The sequence below is a fragment of the Ranitomeya imitator genome, chromosome 4, assembly GCF_032444005.1.
Source record: "Ranitomeya imitator isolate aRanImi1 chromosome 4, aRanImi1.pri, whole genome shotgun sequence".
NCBI classification, from domain to species: domain Eukaryota; kingdom Metazoa; phylum Chordata; class Amphibia; order Anura; family Dendrobatidae; genus Ranitomeya; species Ranitomeya imitator.
The window spans coordinates 82,795,771-82,819,394 of NC_091285.1; the positions used below are offsets into that span (position 1 = coordinate 82,795,771).

Consider the following 23,624-nt stretch of genomic DNA (forward strand, 5'->3'; position numbering starts at 1 on the left):
AGATAAGTTCCTTGGGGGGTCTAGTTTCCAAAATGGGGTCACTTGTGCGGGAGCTCCAATGTTTAGGCACACAGGGGCTCTCCAAACGCGACATGGTGTCCGCTAACAATTGGAGCTAATTTTCCATTCAAAAAGTCAAATGGCGCGCCTTCTCTTCCGAGCCCTGCCGAGTGCCCAAACAGTGGTTTACCCCCACATATGAGGTATCGGCGTACTCGGGAGAAATTGCCCAACAAATTTTATGATCCATTTTATCCTACTGCCCATGTGAAAATGAAAAAATTGAGGCGAAAAGAATTTTTTTGTGAAAAAAAATTACTTTTTCATTTTTACAGATCAATTTGTGAAGCACCTGAGGGTTTAAAGTGCTCACTAGGCATCTAAATTAGTTCCTTGGGGGGTCTAGTTTCCAAAATGGGGTCACTTGTGGGGGAGCGCCAATGTTTAGGCACACAGGAGCTATCCAAACGCGACATGGTGTCCGCTAACGATGGAAATAATTTTTCATTCAAAAAGTCAAATGGCGCTCCTTCCCTTCCGAGCCTTACCATGTGCCCAAACAGTGGTTTACCTCCACATGTGAGGTATTGGTGTACTCAGGAGAAATTGCCCAACACATTTTAGGATCCATTTTATCCTGTTGCCCATGTGAAAATGAAAAAATTGAGGCTAAAAGAATTTTTTTGTGAAAAAAAAGTACTTTTTCATTTTTACGGATCAATTTGTGAAGCACCTGGGGGTTCAAAGTGCTCACTATGCATCTAGATAAGTTCCTTGGGGCGTCTAGTTTCCAAAATGGGGTCACTTGTGGGGGAGCTCCAATTTTTAGGCACACGGGGGCTCTCCAAACGTGACATGGTGTCCGCTAAAGAGTGGAGCCAATTTTTGATTCAAAAAGTCAAATGGCGCTCCTTCCCTTCCAAGCCCTGCCGTGCGCCTAAACAGTGGTTTACCCCCACATATGAGGTATCAGCGTACTCAGGACAAATTGGACAACAACTTTCGTGGTTCAGTTTCTCCTTTTACCATTGGGAAAATAAAAAAATTGTTGCTAAAAGATAATTTTTGTGACTAAAAAGTTAAATGTTCATTTTTTCCTTCCATGTTGCTTCTGCTGCTGTGAAGCACCTGAAGGGTTAATAAACTTCTTGAATGTGGTTTTGAGTACCTTGAGGGGTGCAGTTTTTAGAATGGTGTCACTTTTGGGTATTTTCAGCCATATAGACCCCTCAAACTGACTTCAAATGTGAGGTGGTCCCTAAAAAAAATGGTTTTGTAAATTTCGTTGTAAAAATGACAAATCGCTGGTCGAATTTTAACCCTTATAACTTCCTAACAAAAAAAATTTTGTTTCCAAAATTGTGCTGATGTAAAGTAAACATGTGGGAAATGTTATTTATTAACTATTTTGTGTCACATATCTCTCTGGTTTAACAGAATAAAAATTCAAAATGTGAAAATTGCGAAATTTTCAAAATTTTCGCCAAATTTCCGTGTTTATCACAAATAAATGCAGAATTTATTGACCTAAATTTACCACTAACATGAAGCCCAATATGTCACGAAAAAACAATCTCAGAACCGCTAGGATCCGTTGAAGCGTTCCTGAGTTATTACCTCATAAAGGGACACTGGTCAGAATTGCAAAAAACGGCAAGGTCTTTAAGGTCAAAATAGGCTGGGTCTTGAAGGGGTTATACTATACTGGTTGCCTAATGGAGCTGCATTATACTGGCTGCCTAATGGGGTGCATTTTACTGTACTGGCTGCCTCATGGGGGTGCATCATACTGTACTGGCTGCCTATAGGGGTGCATTATACCATACTGACTGCCTAATGGGGGTGCATTATACTACAGTCATGGACAAAAATTTTGAGAATGGTACAAATATTAATTTTTCCAAAGTCTACCGCTTCATTTTTTCTAATGACAATTTGCATATACTCCTGAATTTCAGAGTGATCAGCTTAACAGCAATTACTGTACTTGCAAAGTCAATATTTGCCCAGAAAATGACAATAACCCCCAAAACACATTTCAACATCATTGCAGTCCTGCCTTAAAAGGAGCAGCTAACATCGTTTTAGTGATTGATCCATTAACACAGGTGTGGGTGTTGATGAGGACAGGGCTAAGGGTTTTTCCGTCTGTCTGTCTGTCTGTCCTGGAAATCCCGCGTCTCTGATTGGTCGAGGCCGCCAGGCCTCGACCAATCAGCGACGGGCACAGCGACGATGATGTCATAAAGGACGTAGAAATCCCACGTTTCTGATTCAGCGACGGGCACAGTATCGACGTAGAAATCCCGCGTCTCTGATTGGTTGAGGCACCCAGGCCTCGACCAATCAGCGACGGGCACAGCGACGATGATGTCATAAAGGATGTAGACATCCCACGTTTCTGATTGGTCGAGGCCCCCAGGCCTCGACCAATCAGCAACGGGCACAGCGACGATGATGTCATAAAGGACGTAGAAATCCCACATTTCTGATTCAGCGATGCGTTAGAATCGGGCCACAATCTAGTCTATATATATAATTGTCTAAGGGTTTTTCCATCTGTCTGTCTGTCTGTCTGTCTGTCTGTCTGTCCTGGAAATCCCGCGTCTCTGATTGGTCGAGGCCGCCAGGCCTCGACCAATCAGCGACGGGCACAGAATCGACGAAGAAATCCCGTGTCTCTGATTGGTCGAGGCCGCCAGGCCTCGACCAATCAGCGAAGGGCACAGCGACGATGATGTCATAAAGGACGTAGACATCCCGCGTCTCTGATTGGTCGAGGCCTGGCGGCCTCGACCAATCAGCAACGGGCACAGCGACGATGATGTCATAAAGGACGTAGAAATCCCACGTTTCTGATTCAGCGACGGGCACAGTATCGACGTAGATGTCATAATGGTTGCCATGGTGACGATGATGTCATAAAGGTTGCCTCGACCAATCAGCGACGGGCACAGTCTGCCGCGAATTCTGAAATCATCATTGTCCATATACTACGGGGACATGCATATTCTAGAATACCCGATGCATTAGAATCGGGCCACAATCTAGTCTATATATATAATTGTCTAAGGGTTTTTCCGTCTGTCTGTCCGTCCTGGAAATCCCGCGTCTCTGATTGGTCGAGGCCGCCAGGCGACGGGCACAGCATGGCAACGATGATGTCATAATGGTTGCCTCGACCAATCAGCGACAGGCACAGTCTGCCGCGAATTCGCCTCGACCAATCAGCGACGGGCACAGTATCGACGTAGATGTCATAATGGTTGCCATGGCGACGATGATGTCATAAAGGTTGCCTCGACCAATCAGCGGGTGGCCGGATCTCCTGGAATTTTTACCGTGAACAGTGAACCCTCTTTTGGGTTTTTGGTGCTCCCGAACCAGGGTTTTGAACGGCTGGGAGTAAAGTTGGTGTTATGTACGTTCACGGCATGGGTTGTCAATCACCAGATTTTTGGGGCTTCAAGGACTCCTTCTAGCCTTTAAAATGTTATTATTGCTTTGTTATCAATGTATTTATTGTTATATGTTTAATAAAAAGGCTACTGTGGCCTATATCATTCCAAAGAATTACATCTGGTCGTGTTTTATTGGGTATAGGGGTGATAGCTGGTGGGCCACGGGTAGAAAAAGGAGGGGTGGGGGTGTTTTACAATCAAAAGACTACAACTTCGACAATACCAGGCTCAGGGAAGGAGCACTGTTTTACTTTTTCAACAAAGAATTGGCTGGAATTGAGATTGAACGCCATGTCGCATTTGTAGAGCCCCTGATGTGCCTAAACAGTGGAAACCCCCCCAATTGTAACTGAAACCCTTACCCCAACACACCCCTAACCCTTATCCCAACCCTAACCATAACCCTAGCCACACCTCTAACCCGAACACGCCCCTAACCCTAATCCCAACCCTTCCCACACCCCTAACCCCCAACATGTAGAAAGCTCCTCTGTGGATTTTTCCGCAGCGGATTTGATAAATCCGCAGTGCAAAACCGCAGCAGTTTTTCCTGCGGATTTATCGCATTTTCTATTGCGGATTCCGCTGCGGATTTACATCTGCAGTTTTCTATTGGAGCAGATGTACAAACACTGCGGATTCCACACAAAGAATTGACATGCTGCGGAAAATAAAACGCTGTGCTTCCGCGCGTTTTTTTCCGCAGCATGTGCACTGCGGATTTCATTTCCTATAGGTTTACATTGTACTGTAAACTCATGGGAAACTGCTGCGGATCTGCAGCTCCGGAAACGCTGCGGATCCGCAGCAAAATCCGCATCGTGTGCACATAGCCTAAAACTTATTGTACCATGCAGTGTTTGTTTTCAGGTAGTGTGTCTAAAAAAAATTGTACTCTGCAGCATTGTTTGTGAGTACTGTTTCTACAAAATCATTGTATTCTGCAGTGGTATTTTGTGAGTAGTTTGTATAAAAAAGGATTGTACTCTGCAGCATTTTGGGAATATTGAGTCTAAAAAAATTGTGCTCTGCAGCATTTTTTGTGAGTAGTTGGGTAAAAAGTATTGTACTGTGCAGCCTTTTTTACCAAGTAGTGTGCATAAAAATTATTGTACTGCGCAGCATTTGTTTTCAAGTAGTGTGTCTAAAAAAATGCACTCTGCAGCATTTATTTGTGAGTAGTGTGTCTACAAAATAATTGTACTCTGCAGCGCTATTTTGCAAGTAGTGTGTGTAAAAAATCATTGTACTCTGCAGCGTTTTTTTGCGAATAGTGTGTCTAACACAAAATAGAACTCTGCAGCATTTTTTTGAGAGTATTGTTTGTAGAAAATATTGTACTGTGCAGTGTTTGTTTTCAAGTAGTCTGTCTAAAAAATAATTGTACTCTGCAGCATTTTTTGTGAGTAGTGTGTCTGCAAAATCATTGTACTCTGCAGCGCTATTTTGCAATTAGTGTGTGTAAAAAAGTATTGTACTCTGCAGCATTTTTTGTCAGTAGTGAGTATAAAAAAATATTGTACTGTGCAGCCTTTTTTTTAAGTAGTGTGTGTAAAAATTATTGCGCTGTGCAGCGTTTGCTTTCAAGTAGTGTCTAAAAATAATGTACTCTGCAGCATTTTTTGTGAGTAGTGTGTCTAGCTCTAACACAAAATAGTACTCTAAAGTGTTTTTTGCGAGTAGTGTGTCTAAAAAAAATTGCACTCTGCAGTGATATTTGCTAGTAGTATGTGTAAAAAATTATTTTGCAGCCATCTCTTTCCCATTTGTGGGCCGAAAAAATTATTTTATTCTACCGCTGTATCTATAAGAGTTGTGTGTCTAAAAAAAATGTCTACTCTGCAGCCGTCTCTTTCCCATTTGTGGGCCTAAAAAACTCTGTTTCTACTTTGACAAAAAGCCTCTGCTTCGACTTTACGAAAAAGCCTCTGGGTGTACTGTGCCAAAAAGCCTTCGTGCTGTACCAAAAAACATCTGTTTGTACTGCACCAAAATAGGGACCGTATTAAATGGTGCAGATGGATTTTGTAACGTGCTGAGTAAGGTTTTCCACATTTATGCCATGCTAACCATCTCTTCTGAGGTGTTGCCAGTGCCTCAGCTGCTTTTGCGACTTCATCCTCCTTTGCCTTGTGCTTCCACTGAGCCCATGCTGTCAGTAGTGCGTCTGCCAGTGAGCGCTTGTATTCCCACATTTTCCAAGCTCGTTCTAGTAATGGAAGTATGTGTACTTGGCCTCTTTTGGTACAGAAAACCATCCTCCAAGACATGTGGGGATGCCTGGCAAGATGCCTGGTGTCTGTTCCTCCTTCTCCCCCTCTTCCTCTTGTTCCACCACCTCATCTAGCATCCCCTGAAGCTTTGTTTTTCTAGGAGGCATAGAAGTAGGATAGTAACGGTGATGATGGTGGATCGCCCCCATGTAAGGGCAATGGGGTACTCGGTACCGGGTCCTTCAGTTCCCTCAGCTGGGATGTCACGGTGGCCCGACCCGGACCGTGGCCCTATGAGGGGCGCCCAATGAAAAGGGATAGTTTGTAGATAACGGTAGTGTTCGTGACGCCACCTGTGGTATTTGGTCAGGGTGACCGACGCTGCTTAGGGGTCCGCTGGGGTGATGGAATGGCAGCTACATGGTATACCTTCCCACAGGTGAAGTATATCCCCAGGGCTTCCCAGAAGTGTAGATGTTGTTGGTGGATGGTGCAAGGTGCGGTAAATAACAAGGACACAATGGGTGCAGTCTCTTTACCTTTACTGAAGGCTTTAGCATACACAGTCCAGGGTGCCGGATGACAGGGTAGGCAGAGTCTGGCCGGTCTGATGGCAATTCCAGAGTCCCCTTATCCAGGTGGAAATCAGTAGCCTTCCCCTTGCGCACAGTAGCGTAGTAGGTCCCTACTTGCATTAGCTACAATAGGGTCCTCACTCATGTTACTTTTCTCTCTGTCCCCCAGATGGATAGGACAAACCCGTATGATGGTGGTGGCCTGAGGCTATTTTATAGGGACCCTAGCGTCGCCCCTCCTCCGCGTTGCCACCTTGTGTGCTTAGGTTCTTAGGTTGGACAGCCAACTTGGAATCGACTGCCCTGCCGGTGCAGAGAGTCTATTACTCCCTCGGGGTTCCGGCCACCGGATCTGCGCTCAGTGGGAGGCAGCCTGCTTCTAGCTGGTCTCCCACTGGTGTTTCACTCCTGTTGCTACGACTTCTGTGCTCACTCACTATGGCACACTTCCTTTCTTGTCCTTTCTTAGGAGACTGCCGCATGGGTTGCAGGCGCAGCTCCGTGTCCTTCTTTCCTTTTCCTGGGCCGAGCCCAGTCTGCTCCTCTCCTCTCCTCCTCCTGGCTCCGACTCCTGACTCCAACTGTCTGACTTCCTAACCAACACCCAGTTTTACCCAAGTGTGAGGAGTGGCCTAATAGATAGAACCTTTTGCTCCCCCTGGTGGCCGGGGTGTGAAGTGTGTGTGTGGCTGTGATACCTGGCAGGGTGAACTCCTTTGGTGCCATCAGATGCAACATCGCTCCACCTGGTGGAAGAACAACATTATTGCAACGAACAGAACTCTGGGGCGCTGCAATGGCATCATGAGCACTGGCCATATTGGTGGAGTATTCCAAGTAGCACAACACGGCACACACATCCCGCATGGAGGCCGACTCATTGTTGGTGAAGTGGTGTTCTGCAGAGTGACTCATCCATGCGTGCTGCAGCTGAAACTCCACTATTACCTGCTGCTGCTCGCAGTCTCTCCAGCATATGTAAGGTGGAAACACACCTTCTATGTGCATCGCATATGAGGTGGGAAGCAGGAAGGCAGAAGTGAGTCTGCACCGCAGACAGGCGAGCAGCAACAAGCTGAGAACCAGAAAACTGCGCACACACCGCCCACACTTTCTGACCGAATGAGGAGATGGTGGAGGAAGCAGAAAAGAGGATTGTGTAGATTGATAATTGTAAGATTGCGAACACGGTCCTAACTCCTCCTGCAACTGTTTAAACTCTTAGGCTGCCGTCACACTAGCAGTATTTGGTCAGTATTTTACATCAGTATTTGTAAGCCAAAACCAGGAGTGGAACAATTAGAGGAAAAGTATAATAGAAACATATGCACCACTTCTGCATTTATCACCCACTCCTGGTTTTGGCTTACAAATACTGATGTAAAATACTGACCAAATACTGCTAGTGTGACGGCAGCTTTACTTTGTATTGATTTTTTTTGTCTGTATATGTCCCTGTTTAATTGTAAAGTGCTGTGGAATATGTTGGTCTATTGAAATATAATTAACATGGACAGAGAAAGGCTAGGGGTCACTGCGGTGCACAGTAGCAGCCAACTTAATGGCTTGGGGCCAACCTCAGCTTTTTTGCACCCTACTACCACCTTTTCCTTCAAACTGCCCATGTCACTCTAATCGCCTTGACTCCATGTGGGGTCTAGGACCTTATCATTCCCTATTGCAACATCACACATCTCCAGTCTGTCCATGACTCTTCTGCCCTACTAATCCACTTTTGTGCTCACTACTCTTCCGCTTCTCCACTCTGCAAATTCCACAACATATCCACTTCAAACTAGTAACATTTACCTGTAAAGCCGTCCATAATGTCTCCCCCATATATCTCTGAACTAATCTCCAGATATCTCTAACCACGTAATCTCTGTTCCTCCCAAGACCTCATTCTCTCCTCCACAATCATATATTAATCATCCAATCGTTTTCAAGACGTCTCCCGAGTATCCTCCATCCTGTAGAATTCTGTGGCCCAACATATCCAATGATTCCCTACATTCGGAACTTTAAAGTGGAACTTGAAAATCCAGGTCTTCAGAACAGTTTATGCAGCGCCCCAGAGTCCTGGTCGTTGCAGTAATGTCGCTCTGCCACTAAGGGGAGTGATGTTATATCTGATTGCACTAAAGGAGCTCACCTGACCAGGTATCACAGTCACACATTACACTTCACACTCCGGCCACCAGGGGGAGCAAAAGGCACTATGTATTAAGCCACTCCTCGCACTCTGGTAAAACTGGGGGTTGGATAGGAAGTTAGACAGAAAGCATCCTGGGAGAGCTCCAGGGAGGACCTGTCAGGGGTTGGTTCCTGGCAGGTACCTAGCAGAAAGGACAGATCATTACGGAGCCGCGCCTGCACTACCTTGTGGCGGCATCCTAAGGAAGGACACGAAGCGAAGTATATTGTGGAGAAGTGAGAAACGAGATAGCAGCACAAAGGAGATAGCACCAGTAGGAGTCGTGCCCTGAGATTGGCAACATCCTACTGAGGCGCGTAGCCGGTGGCCGGAATGCCGAGGAAGTAACAGACTTCAAGCATTACTTCAAACAGCGGCAGGACAGTTGATTACAGGTTGGCTGTCTACCTTAAATCACCTAAGCAGACATAGGGGGCAATTGTGGGAGAGGGGCGTCTCTAGGGTCCCAGAATAACTCCAGGCCTTCCCGTCAAACGGGTACGTCCTAGCCAGATAAACTGGGGGACGGAGAGTGAGAGAACGAATGAACACAAAAGTTGTGAGGACTATCCGGTGGTGCTCAGCAGGGAAGGACTACAACACACAGGCGCTAGATGGTAGGCACTGATTTCCACCTGCAAAGGGAACTCTGGATGTGCCTTTGGACCGGCCGGTCTCAGCCAGCCCTGTTAGCAGTGCTCTGGATTGCGGATCCCGAAGTCTTCAGTAAAAAGGTAAAGAGACTGCAACCCTGTGTCCTCGTTATTACCCGTGCCTCACATCATCACCACCTACACTACTGGGAAGCCCTGTGGAAGCACTTCACCTGTGGGAAGGTATACCATCTAGCTGCCATAACACCACCCCAGTGGACCCCCAAGCAGCGTCGGTCACCCTGACCGAATACCACAGGTGGCGTCACGCACCCTTGACAGACTTTCATCCCCTTTCATTGGATGCTCCTTAGCAGGGTCACGGACCGGGTCCAGCCACCGTGACTACACCAGGACCGAGACAGAGAGGACTGGTACCGAGTACCCCGCGGCCCTGCGTCCGGGGGTGCTCCATTTACAGCCTGCAATAAACCCACTGCAAACTCACCAACACCATAGCTGCTGCAGTCCCCAAATCTACTGTCTTCTTTCCCATTATCCTGTAGAATGTAAGACCACAAGGGTAGGGTCCCCTCTTCTACCTGTCGATCACTATTAGTTTGTTCATTGTAAGTTTTATTTGTGTCTTATAAGTAACCCCTCATCATGTACTGTAACATGACATCAATGGTGCTCTAAAAAATAACAATAATACCAGCATGATGTTCCACCCAGTCATCACCCCTGCCTTCCTTTCTGGTGTATACACAGCAGGAAGCTGCAGAAGTTGGCACCTGTGGTTTGTCATCAGCATCATCACAAATGTGCTGCGGTGGTACGCTGACCGTTTGCACTATCCCTCCCACGTACTTATCCTCCAATACAACAAGTGGTTGGACATCAGTGTCCTCAATCTCTTTGTATTGTGGGGTATGGCAAGGGGGATGGCCCACTGAACTACAGCCAGCAGAGTCATCAAAAAACAGAAGTGACTGCTGCATGATTTGGGGCTCAGAATGCTTGCATGATTCGCAAGGGGGTGAGGTGGAAGACAACTTCGTATGGGCTGTGGGTGCAAAATCTGTGCTTTCAGCAGGGGACTGAGTCGAAGACAAAGCAAAGGGACTGAATTTGCTCTGAGTCAACCAATGTAAAACCACATCTACTGTTCTGGCCTCACCATTCATCCAACGATACTTGGGCCTATGAGATTACACAGAATATCTTGTCGTCTGCTTGCACCAGAGCAAGATGTTTCACTTGGGCACTTAGCAGACACAGATCGACCATGTCCTCTCTCTCCCTGCAACAGCTATATTACCACCACCAGCATCATGGCCACATCTCCTATTTGATGGTCTCCTCATTATTTTCAACCCCCAAAAATACAGAGAATTACACAGCCTGTACACAGAGTGGCCAGCACATTATTATACTGCCGGTTTTCAGAGCACCTTCCAAAAAATCAGTAAAAAAAAACCCAAAAAACATGGTTGGCTACTTTCTCCTTTTCTGCGTCTACCAACTACAATGCCACATTGCAGGGCAATGGCCCTGCTCTTACCTTCATTTAGCTTACTTTTCCAATCCCCTAGCCCTTACTATGACCATTTTACAGCCATTTTTAACCCCTTTCTGACCTCGGACGGGATAGTACGTCCGAGGTCAGAAGCCCCACTTTGATGCGGGCTCCGGTGGTGAGCCCGCACCAAAGCCGGGACATGTCAGCTGTTTTGAACAGCTGACATGTGCCCGTAATAGGTGCGGGCAGAATCGCGATCTGCCCACGCCTATTAACTAGTTAAATGCCACTGTCAAACGCAGACAGCGGCATTTAACTACCGCATCCGGCCGGGCGGCCGGAAATGACGTCATCGCCGACCCCCATCACATGATTGGAGGTCGGCGATGCTTCTCCATTGTAACCATAGAGGTCCTTGAGACCTCTATGGTTACTGATCGCCGGTAGCTGTGAGCGCCACCCTGTGGTCGGCGCTCACAGTACACCTGCAATTTTGCTACATAGCGAACATCAGATCGCTGCTATGTAGCAGAGGCGATCGCGTTGTGCCTGCTTCTAGCCTCCCATGGAGGCTATTGAAGCATGGCAAAAGTAAAAAAAGAAAGTTAAAAAAAATGTGAAAAAAATAAAAAAAAATATAAAAGTTTAAATCACCCCCCTTTCGCCCCAATCAAAATAAATCAATAAAAAAAAAACAACTACACGTATTTGGTATCGCCGCGCTCAGAATCGCCCAATCTATCAATTAAAAAAAAGCATTAACCTGATTGCTAAACAGCGTAGCGAGAAAAAAATTCGAAACGCCAGAATTACGTTTTTTTTGGTCGCCGCGACATTGCATTAAAATGCAATAACGAGCGATCAAAAGATCGTATCTGCACCAAAATGCTATCATTAAAAACATCATCTCGGCACGCAAAGAATAAGCCCTCAACTGACCCCAGATCTTGAAAAATGGAGACGCTACGAGTATTGGAAAATGGCGCAATTTCTTTTCTTTTTTTTAGCAAAGTTTGGAATTTTTTTTCACCACTTAAGTAAAAAATAACCTAGTCATGTTAGGTGTCTATGAACTCGTACTGACCTGGAGAATCATAATGTCAGGTCCGTTTTAGCATTTAGTGAACCTAGCAAAAAAGCCAAACAAAAAACAAGTGTGGGATTGCACTTTTTTTGCAATTTCACCGCACTTGGAATTTTTTTACCGTTTTCTAGTACACGACATGCTAAAACCAATGATGTTGTTCAAAAGTACAACTCGTCCCGCAAAAAATAAGCCCTCACATGGCCATATTGACGGAAAAATAAAAAAATTTATAGCTCTGGGAAGGAGGGGAGTGAAAAACGAACACGGAAAAACGAAAAATCCCAAGGTCATGAAGGGGTTAAGCACCGATTTGATTTTCTCATGTACGGTAAGTGCTGTCATGGTGGTGTGGTGCAAAAGATAAATAATACTTGTATAATTTTGCTTTCTTTAGCCACTATGTCAGCACAGTTTTATTCTCTCTCAATGTACTGCCATTGAAAATGACTCTATGTGACTGCAGACTTCAGAGTCCTCTCAGCGTATACACCACATGCTGCCAGCATTCTCTGGTATTACCAGAAAAAATTGTAACTGCATGTATGAAATTTGCATATTTCCAGCCATATTCCGGCTAGATGTGTTCCATTCACTTGTACTGAGTAAGGCTGAACATGTCAAGTTGGCACATGAATGTATGCACATCACATAATTGCCACTGCTCTTGCCAGCAATACTGGAGAATCCTGACTGCGTGTGATGAGCACACTGTAAGGATTCAGACATCATAGTGCGACTGCAGACTTTTATTAGAAGACAGGACAGCCCCTTCAAGAACATTACAGTAAATCTTCCTTTTCTTTATTTGACAAGTATTACCAAGTACTCTTGTGTGGGAATGGGAGAGGCTTTTAATCTCTCTACTTGGGCTTGCTACTCATTTTAGGACATGGAAGCAATCTCATGCCATGCTGTCATGATGGCTAAAGAAAACCAAATTATCGTTAAGAATAATTCACCTATTCTTAATATTCACCCCACTTGTAATTATTTTCTATTTTTTCAGTATAATATATAGTAAAGTGAATAGTATTATTCCAATGTACCACTCATCCAGCAAAAAGCAAGCCCATACTCTGGGAATGTCAAGGAAAAAAATGAAAACTTTATTGGTTCTGGAATATGGGGAGGAAAATACAAAAATGTGAAAATTAAAGTTTTCTCTGGCAGGAAAGGGGATGAGCTAATTGCTTGGACTATTTTTTGTATAAGCTAGGACTATGCTTCCAAATATTATTTTTGTTGTTGTGCAGTTTACCAATCGGATTAATTTATTTTATATTTAAATAGATCAGACATTTCTGAACAAAGCAATACCAAATATGTGTATTTTTTATTTTATTGTAAATGGAGCATAAGGAGGGGGATTTGAACTTTTGTGGGGTTTTCATATTTTTAAATTCTTTTTTTTTAGCTTTCACTATATTTAATAGTCCCATTAGCACTGCTATGCAGAGCAGAAATCACAATCTCCTATTCACAGGAGGATCATAGTGAGAGGCACAGGGGTCATCAACAGACCCCCGGCTCTCATGACAATTCATTGGTGCCCCCGATAATGTGATGGGTAAGCTAATGGGGGGAGGAATGACATATTCCTAGCTGGATTTAACAGGTGAACATCTGCGACCAGAGCCACGCTCCACCCACAGCTGTTAAAGGCACATGAAGGCTGATTAAATCAGCCATCATGTGCAGGGAAAGATGCAGACTCAGCGTGTGAGCCTGCCTCAAAGGCATGGACACAACATATGACATCCATATACATCATGTGTCGTGAAGGGGTTAAATTGTAAACGTACTTCCAAGTAACTTTTCAGAATAAGCTATCCTGTGTGTTTACATGAGGAACAACAATACTTCTGGTCCTTATATTACTGCATTTTCTCCATTTTCTCCAGTTTACTCCACTGCGGGCTCTATCTCTTAATTTGCAATCCACTCTGAGCTGGTGGGAGCCTAGCTAATGCAATACCCAGTCAATACATAGCACAAAACACAGGGATGGATTTTTGCTATTTATTCAATTTTTAGCACACACATAAAAGCAGCTGCAACAGCATGGGGGGAATTATCCAGCAATCCTGAGCTGTCTGGATGTTAATCATGCTTAGGAGTGAGGTAAAAGGCTTGTTAAAGAACTCAGCATGATCTTTCTGTGTCTCTCTCTGCCTGTTTTTTTTTGTTCTCATCTCTCATTCTATAACCTCCCCTCTCCATAGAGTGTAGTTGACACTACAGTTGGCAGCCCGCCTTTACCATGCAAGATAGATTTGAGCTGTTACAGAATAGATGACAAGTTCCAGAGTCAGGGGGGAGGAGAAGGTGTATTTATTGTGGAAAAAAGCTGAATTTTCTGATAAGATATATTACAAAGTTTCTTTTATTTTCCTGTTCTATTGATTTATGCAACATTTGTAGAAAAAAAAAAACAGTTCAATTTTGAGCATACATAGTGACAATATAAAAATTTCTGAAGTCTATGTATGAAATATTATGGCACAACTATCTGACATTGTTGATTTGCAGTGATTCGGTATTTAAAATGATAAAATAGACAGTGATACCTCCCCAAAGGGCCCCTTCTTCAAAAAGACCAGATTTTCCATGATAGTGTTTCAGTTATCCATACTGGACATCTTGTTTGAAAAGACCATCCCTATAGATTATCACTTTTAAATGCACCTTGGTGGTATTTCAAAGAGATTTGACTGTATTGTCAGACATCCCATAAACTTACCTAAGAACTGAAGCACGCTGCTGAAACCACTGGCAATCCAATTAAATAAGAACGACATAGTGAATGATTATTAGGCCTGCAAGAAAGAAAATAAGATCTTATGAGGCTTACAATCTACTCTTTCCAGACAGACAAGAATTTAGACATCAAGCAATTAATGAATAGAAAAAAACAACAGTATTTTATTGCTTGGTCAAAGAACACTCTACTCTGTGTCATCAGATAAAGCACAAAAGGCTAATGTGTTCAAAACAACTGAAAAGTTTTCCTTATTAAATTCACTGTAAAATAGCATACTGTGCTGAAATATTACAATAGTTTCTATAAAAAGAAGTAACACATCCTTTCATATTTTGGGTGGATTCAAACTGACAAGGGTAAGATTGGTATAAAACACTAGTTTTTTGCTGGGCGATCATAAGACTGTAAGCAGGTTGCGGGATGTAGTGACAGACAGAAGGCAGAGCAAGAGTTAACAAATATAACAGTTTTAATTTAATTTAACAGGGGGTTAACTCCTCGCAGGGAGGTGCAGGGTTAAATGGGGAGAATAACAGTCCGATTATAAAGGATATGCAGAGATAAGGAACAATGAATAACAGCAGTTCTTGTGAATGCTGCGGGGGAGTCAATAGCGCCAATAACGGCTGGCGCGGTGCTGGTACAAGAAGGTTCAGCTGGTAACGGTGGTCTGCCTTCTGGCAGCAGCGGTCGATCTCTGGTACCTTCCGCTGAGCCCCTAGTCCATGAACATATGCAGCCAGAGCAAACAAGGCTGTAGCACGATGAGGGTCTCCCTTGGGCTGCAAGGTATATGCTGATAAGGTGGGCTGAAAATGTCTGTCCAGTACCCAGTTCTCTCTTTGTGGCATGTGCGCTGTACTCACGGTCACGAAGCACACAGCACTTCACTCTCTGTCAGCCCCCGGGCATGCTGCATGTCTCTCTCTGTGCTGCATGCTGCCTGTTTCCACCAAGACTGAAGCGCTGACAGCTGGCATGATGATTTCTCCAACGAGTTCCTGCAGACCATGGTCCGACTGCAAGGGCAGCAGCGAACAGTTTTGAACTCTGCCCAGGTTCTTAGGCATGCGGCGCTTAGCTGAACAGGGCTCCCGACTCTCGTTATTACTGCGGTGGGCTCCAGAAGCGTCCTGGCATTGGATTGTCCGCTTGTCTTTGTGGCCTGGGTGCGCTCCCCTTGGAGCCCACCTTACCTTTGTCACCACGGGAAACTGCCCGTCGTTGCGCACAATTTTACTTTTAACCACGCCCTCAGCTTCCGGGTCAGGGAACCTGTCCAGGCCTTTTTGCCTTCCCCTGGACAACATGGGATGCAGCCTCACCAGTTCCGCACTCGGTCTGGCACAGGTACCCGCAGTCTGGTCTTCCTCCTTACAAGACAATAGCCATGTGTAAAAAGGATTGAGATTCTTACAAGCTAATTTTTACTGTTGAGTAAAAGTAAAATCAACTTTGAGGGTATGTGCACACGTTCAGGATTTCTTGCAGAAATTTCCTGACAAAAACCGGACATTTCTGCCAGAAATCCGCATGCGTTTTTTTTGCGGTTTTTATGCGTTTTTTGACACTTTTTTTTGTGCTTTTTTTTTGCGTTTTTCCCAATGCATTAAATAGTGGGAAAAACGCGAAAAATCCGCAAAATTAATGAACATGCTGCTTTTTTTCCACGATGCGTTTTTTTCGCGGAAAAAAAACGCATCATGTGCACAAAAATTGCAGAATGCATTCTAAATGATAGTATGCATATGTATGCGTTTTTTATGCATTTTTATAGCGTTTTTATCGCAAAAAAAGCGTGAAAAAACCTGAACGTGTGCACATAGCCTAACCCCTGCGCTCGTGCTATGTTAATTAGTGGATGACTGGTCACTGAAGTGTGGATTTCGACTCATTACGTAAGCACGCTCATGTGGACATGAATGATATGATTTGTAAGAGCGATGTCTCTGCTGGTTCCTCATAAATCTTGTACATGTGCACAACCTTCTGCCTCCCGGGGAATGCATACTGAAGTCAGGTATATGTTGCCCAACTTCATTGGTGCACCGTGAATGCCCGTGGAAGAAGCGATAATAAAGATCTCAACCGGCTGCGAGATTTGTAGTAACTCAAAGGTGAAGTTGCTCTTATGAATTATGCGGGCATGTTTACATGATGGAAGGGAGGATGAGTTCACAAAAATACCCTGACTAGTCACCTACTAACATACAGCGCACAGTTTAACGTTGATTTTACATTTATTAAGCAATTGCTAAGCAGAAAAAATGACGTTAGAATGTGGGGAAAACGTGTAATATAGAAATGGTGGCAGTTTAGGAACGTGGTGGGGTGGGGCAGCAGACAGGTTCCCTTCAAATATTGTACAGTGGATCCAAATACCAGACCATTCACAAACAATTCAAGTAGACTATGAATAAAAAAAGAAGTATGGCATATGACAAAAAGTGAAGAAGATCAGGGAAAAGTTCAGCGTCAGTCATGATGGTTTACAGTTTCACTTACTGTATTCCTCGGGCTCCCTGTTGATCTCTTCTAGTCCATAACCTTGTTATAAGACTACAAGTTAGAAGCGTTAGTGTGAACAATCTTACAGTCATCATTGGCAATTATCAGCTGAGAATTTCCTTACATAAATTCCTATGATGTGACAAATGAAATGTAGTTGCTCCTTCTCCGGTAATTAGGTCAGAGAAGTTGGAACCAAAGTCATCCATTTCAAAGATATGGAGGTGAGTTTTCGTTAGATTATTTGTATTGGATTTTAAAGGGAAGGGAATACAATACACAGAATTTTTTTTTATAAATAAACGTTGGGAAAATTAAGGGAAGATAAGAGGGGAAGGGAGGGATAAACTTTAATGGGGTAAAGGGATAGTAAATGAGGAAAAGATACGGAAGAACCTGTAAAGACAGGTAAAAGCAAGCATGCAATGGAACAGTGAATTAAAAGCAGCATTTTTAAAAAAAATAGTAAAGTTTATTTAAGTTACATATATTGAAAAGTAAGGAAAAAACATGTTACTTTTACAAGACAAACATTTCTCTTTGCTTATATTTCTGTGCACCCTTGCCAGGGAAGAAATACTGTATAATTCGACTAGGGGAAAAGTTTGGTTTTAAGGACCCCAAAGATATGCTTGAAATAGGGCCATTGCTGCCTTGAGTTATAATCCAAAGAGTCTGATGACTACAAATTTGTCGCTCATTTGTAATCCAAAAACTGTAATTTGAGTTGTAATCCAGTCAGTAATAGGAGATGATTTATTTCCTTACATAGGATTAAATATTGAGTTGGCTTAGAAGCTGTGGGCCTTCTTCTGGAGATGAGATAGAAAGAATTCTGTTTCCTTGATGAACCTGAAGAGTTGCTGAATGTGTCCATTGATATCTGATTCCAGCCTGAATAAGTTCCTTGGTAATACTTTGCAGAGATCACCTGGCTACGATGGTGACTTTGCATAAATCTTTGAAGAATGATATAAAGTTAAACAGGAAGATTTTTTGAGTAGTGTGTAAGAGTAAGTAATGCCTCTGATCTTTAGGTTTTTTTTCTTGCCCAATCTTGTGAGCTGGCTGCTTGTGATTTGAAAGCTAATAATTGTTCCTGAAAGCCAGTTACAGATTTTCACAGACGCTCATTACTGTGTTGAAGTTCTAGAATACTCATTTCATTTTTGTCCATTCTGCTATTAGTAGTCATTATTTCTGGTGATATTCCTGAGGCATGTATTCCTCAACTTAATCATTGATTTCTTAATAATTCTGTTACTGGTCTGCCGGAGAGAGAGGAGTGATCAATTGGGTCCATCTCATTGGTTATGGGAAAGCTATTTTTTGGATAACCCTTGTTAATGTCTCTCACAAATGTTTTGGCTTTATTGAAGGTGTCTGATATATTAAATACATTTCTGAGAGAAGAAGCAAATACATTAAATATTTATTTTATGTATTCTGATGTAGCTGGTTTGTCTGAAGCTTGGAAACTTTCTAGAGTATTCAAATTTTTGGTGGTTCATAGTCTGGTAAGGGATCCTCCCGTGTAGCAGGCCTAAATTCCTTAATTTTATTTAAATCAATTTGAGTAAAATAACTTTTTTTCCCCAACATTTGCCAAAAATACATTGGAATCAGAGTGTAAGAAGTTAAATTCTGTGTGTTTTTGATCATGCCGTCCTCAGAGGAAGTGCATTCTGAGAATACAGCTTCCTTTGAATTTTAAAGGGATGTGGCTGGGGATGATAGTGAAGATACTTCGTCCCATTGTCCCTCTACACTGGATCTAGCTGAGGCATGACCCTAGAGTTGGCTCAACTCTTGTGAATACATGGAATTTTCTGTGTTATAATTTGTGGTTTCCATAGCCATTTTAAATATCTCTGGAGTAGGTCTGGCTAGTGGTTGTGAATTCTGAGGGATTTGAGGAAGAACAGCACTTGGAGGATGTTCAATTATTCCTTTATACCTTACCTCGGTAGTGGAGGAATTGTTTTCCTGAGGCATAGAGTGTTTAACCAAAACAAGTACATTCATTATCTGTTGTGTTGTGAGTCTGGAGTAATCAGGGGGTAAAAAAGTCTGGTGGTCTGCGTTAAAGTTGCATGAAGGAATATCTTCATGCTTCATGTTTAATGTATTTGTCTATATTTGCCCCGTATTCACATGTAAAGCGCCATGGAATAAATGGCGCTATAAAAATGTATAATAATAATAATAATAATAATAATAATCTTCACCATAAGGTATAAATGTACTCACCATGTTCTCATTGACTGTAACGGAAAGTTCCCTCCATGTCGCTCTTCTTAGAAGTTACAACATTATCCTTTAGAGTTGTATTATCCTCTTTAAATTCTTCTTCGCTTTAGTGAGAAACTTCCTCCAGTTCCTACTCTTTAGGAAAGGGAAGTCTCTTTTAAGTTTGTGTCATCCTCTTACACCAGTGCTGGGCAAAAAAATATTCTCTGAATAAAACTCTTTTTAAATCAAATACTTTTTATTGAAGAAAGCAGAAAGGATAACATTACATACATAAGCATGCATTAGTATACAAATGATAATACTTTCCCAATTTTTTAATAAATGTAAATACACCAAACACATCCCTCCCCCTCCCATAACAAGAAAACCTCCCTCAACCCCCATCACGCTTCTACAATCTTTATCCATGTATTACAATGTTGTACACTCTTTTATAACCCTAATATCCTATGTTTGACGAGTTCTGCAGAAGCCAATCCGGGAAAGTCCAACCAGCCCCCCAGATATTCTCTTAGTGGTTCATCTTGCCTCTTTTCATGTATACGCTTCGCTCCATAAGGATTACAAAATTAACTCTATTTACAAATTCCTTCCTAGTAGGAGGATTTTCATCTAACCAGTGCAATGTGATCGTTTTCCTTGCAATATAAAGCAGTCTGGCTATTGCTAGCCTACCCCATTCATCCGACGCCACCTCCTCTACATGTCCTAAAATACACGTCAATGGATCTCGAGTAATAGTTGCTTCCGTCAGTCTTTCCACTAAATTTAGGACCACAATCCAAAATGCCTGTGGTCTTGGACAAGACAATAGCATATGAAGAATATCAGCTTCATCCATCGCACATCTCGGGCATCCAGAGTCCGCCCTTGGTCCAGCTTTTTTCATCCACACAGGTGTCCTGTATACCTGTATACCTGTGATTGTTGTTCCTGCGATTTACCTGCTCATTGTAATGCATCTCCCTGAGGTCATAGATATTCTCATAAGGAGCTTGTTTAATCAGTTTATCATTGGGAGTAAAACTACGGTCTTGCAGGTTTTTAGCTGTGTCATATGTTTTAATGGTATCAGTGAGACCTTTGATGGGACAACTGGTAGATTTTCTCCATTGTAGCAGCGGTCCCCTGACTATTAATGATTTAAAATTCCCCATAGGCTTTGCAATAAGAGAGTTGGGCGTACTTTTTTACCATGTTACCTTTTTTTTCTTCTTTTAACTGAACTGAAGCAGTATCACTCTTCAGAGATCTGGAAGCCATTTTGTAATATTTCCTAGCTGCTGCTGCACTCCTTTTGATCTAATTGTTCCATGAGATTCCTGCTAAAGCTAGGATAGCTGAGAAAGGCGCCTGACTAGAGCTGCGGGATAGATCCTTGGAGCTGTCAGACGATCCAACGCGCTGAAGGAAGCTGTAGGTTTTAATGTTGAGAGCTCAGTGCTGTTCCCTGCTTGATTGACAGCTCACTCAATGATTATTTTTGTATTTGCATTCATTCCCAGGATCTGCAAGCAGTTTAGTGCTCATAGACAGTTGTTTCATCTAGTCCCATTATTAGCTATCTTGGAAAATGATGGCATATTATTATTATTTATTTTTATAGCGCCATTTATTCCATGGCACTTTACATGTGAAAAAAGGGGCATACGTAGACAAGTACAATAAACATGAGCAATACAAGGCACACACAAGTACAGAAGGAGAGAGGACCCTGGCCGCTAGGACTCACAGTCTACAAGATATCATTACTATCCGCACAATTGAGAGAATGAAGGGGACTAAAAATGAATATGGCCACTTTGGAGACCTCTCTACAGCCAGTGACCAGGAGCATGGTTGGGAAGGGAAAACAGGGGGCAGCAGCACAGCCCATATGTACACAGAGATGTGGAGGTTCTAGAGGTCAGAAACCCACATATTATAAAATGATGTAATATCCTAGCAATATGATATTACATAGATGGGAACACTCCTAATAAAACATATCATCCAAGTTTGCTCAGTTGGATTAGTATCTGCCTGAATATTTGATTGTGTATAGAGGGTTAGGATGTTGTATTACGATTGCATCTTGGCACAACTCCTATTCACAGTAAGGGAATGAGTTGCCGAATACGTTGCCTACTAATGGAATGTTGGTTGAGCATGCGTGTAATGGAGGGAGAGGTGTAGCCCCCTTTAAATTGGTCAACTAGGCCTTGAATATGAGAGGGAAATGTCTGCCATTACAAAGAGAACCTCCTGAGGTGTTTGATATTTTCCTGGTGTTTTGTGTTTGTCTTGTGTTTGATGTGTCTATGGCGTTGGTAGAGCGCCATGCACCAGTCACATTCAGATTCATGACCAATCAGGCATCAACACTTACATTCGCATTGACGCTCCAACCAAAGCCTATGGTACAAGGGCAGCGTTCCACTGCCTCACTTTGTATAGAGCATCAGTGCACACGATTGACTTTCTCTCAATTCAAATAGGAGACTCAGGACATGATAGGTGAGGGTACCATAGGTGAAATATTGGGATTATGTGGTAAGCTGCAGTGTTGGTTGAACCCATTTTAGTATTTCCATTAAATGAATTAAAAGTCAAGGCATGATAGAAAAGACGTGAAATATAATTTTTTGTTTATGTAAATAGTGTTTAAAAGTATTGTATCACAATTTTTGTTAAATTAATAATACATTTATTTTTAAAACAATATAAAATATACTGTCTCAAACTAATTTTTTTATTTTTTTTCCTGTAATTTCTATTTGCTGGTACGTAATTATCAGCGCATGACACCTAAACACTGCAAATGCAGCAGACACAGGTAGTAAGAGACTGCGGTCAGACGTCGATTACATCTCCTATGCTGTGGCCACGTCATCTGTGAATGGTAGACATCCACGGCATGCTCCCCTCACAGCTGTGGGGAGAGTGGGCACCATTCTTTGTAGCCTGGGCCTGTGCTCAGAGATCCAATTCCCCTTTGTCACAGCTACTTATAGTGGTGACAGGAGGTTTGGGGATCAGAGCTGCAGTGGTCACAGGAGGTTTGGGTACCAGGGCAGAACATGTTGGCAGCCTGACATTGTACTACTAAATGTCAGGCTATGACCTGTTCTTACCGCTAGAAGAAGTCACTGCCGCTGTCCTGATTGCACAATTGTATTAGAGCAAGGCTATGATGATGACTTTATTGACTAGTAAGAAAAGGTTGGCAGCCTTCCATTAGTAGTATAATGTTAGGCTGCCAACATTTTCTCACTGCCACTGTCTCCCCGGGGTTGAAAGCTCAGCACTGTAATCCTGCTGCATCACTCTCAGCTCCGCTCAGTGTAGAGCCTTATTCAGGTGTGATGCACAGACATCTCAGTGAGGCGGATTTACAGCTACCTTTGCAAAGCACATCAGACAAGATGACTTTGTCACTGGCTACAGTGCTCTCTGCACATTTAAGTTCAATCGATCGCAGCTGTAAAGCCTCATTTAGACGTCCCTGCATCATGACTATCTGAATAAGGATACAGTGACAATGCAGAGATCAAGTGTTCAGTGTGCAGAGTGCAGCAGCCTCCAAGATTTCACTACTACACACAACATTGCGAAGAAAAAGTACAGAAGAAAATGCTTATACTTATCTATATACAGTATATCTATAGACAGTAAATGTGTTACATACAGCTCTGGCAAAAATTAAGAGACCACCACATCAAAACCCTGTCATGGGCAGCCCAATATCCTGACCTGAACCCCATTGAAAACCTCTGGAATGTAATCAAGAGGATGATGGATAGTCACAAGCCATCAAACAAAGAAGAACTGTTTAATTTTTGAGCCAGAAGCAGTGTGAAAGACTAGTGGAAAGCATGCCAAGACGCATGAAAGCTGTGATTAAAAATCATGATTATTCCACAAAATATTGACTTCTGAACTCTTCCTGAGTTAAAACATTTGTATTGTTGTTTCTAAATGATTATGAACTTGTTTTCTTTGCATTATTTGAGGTCTGAAAGCCCTGGTAGTTTTTTAAAAATTTTGACCATTTCTCCTTTTCAGAAAAAAAATACAAAATTTATTGCTTGGAAGTTCGGAGATATGTTGTCAGAAGTTTATAGAATAAATGAACAATTTATATTTTACTCATAAATATACCTATAAAGAGAAAAATCAGACAATCTGAACATTTTGCAGTGGTCTCTTAATTATTGCCTGAGCTGTATATACACAGATATATATATATATATATATATATATATATATATATATATATACTAGCTATTGAACCCGTTCTACGCCCGGGTGGCGAGCATTTATATTGGTATATGGTCTCCATCCTGGTATGTGCTGCTCCATCCTGCGCCCCCATCCTGTCATGTGCTGCTCCATCCTGCGTCCCCATCCTGTCATGTGCTGCACCCATCCTGCGTCCCCATCCTGTCATGTGCTGCTCCCATCCTGCGTCCCCATCC

At 42.9% G+C, this 23,624-nt stretch overlaps 1 protein-coding gene across 3 annotated transcripts in view; it reads right to left on the bottom strand.

The window, feature by feature from the left end:
* SAR1B (secretion associated Ras related GTPase 1B) overlaps window positions 1-23,624 on the bottom strand; it is a 227,805-nt gene that overhangs the window by 159,501 nt on the left and 44,680 nt on the right. For all 3 annotated transcript variants that reach the window (XM_069763848.1, XM_069763849.1, XM_069763850.1), the window contains one exon: window positions 14,386-14,461. In XM_069763848.1, coding sequence (XP_069619949.1) covers window positions 14,386-14,443 — 58 coding nt within the window. In that variant the 5' untranslated portion in view covers window positions 14,444-14,461. The remainder of the gene's footprint in view (window positions 1-14,385; window positions 14,462-23,624) is intronic.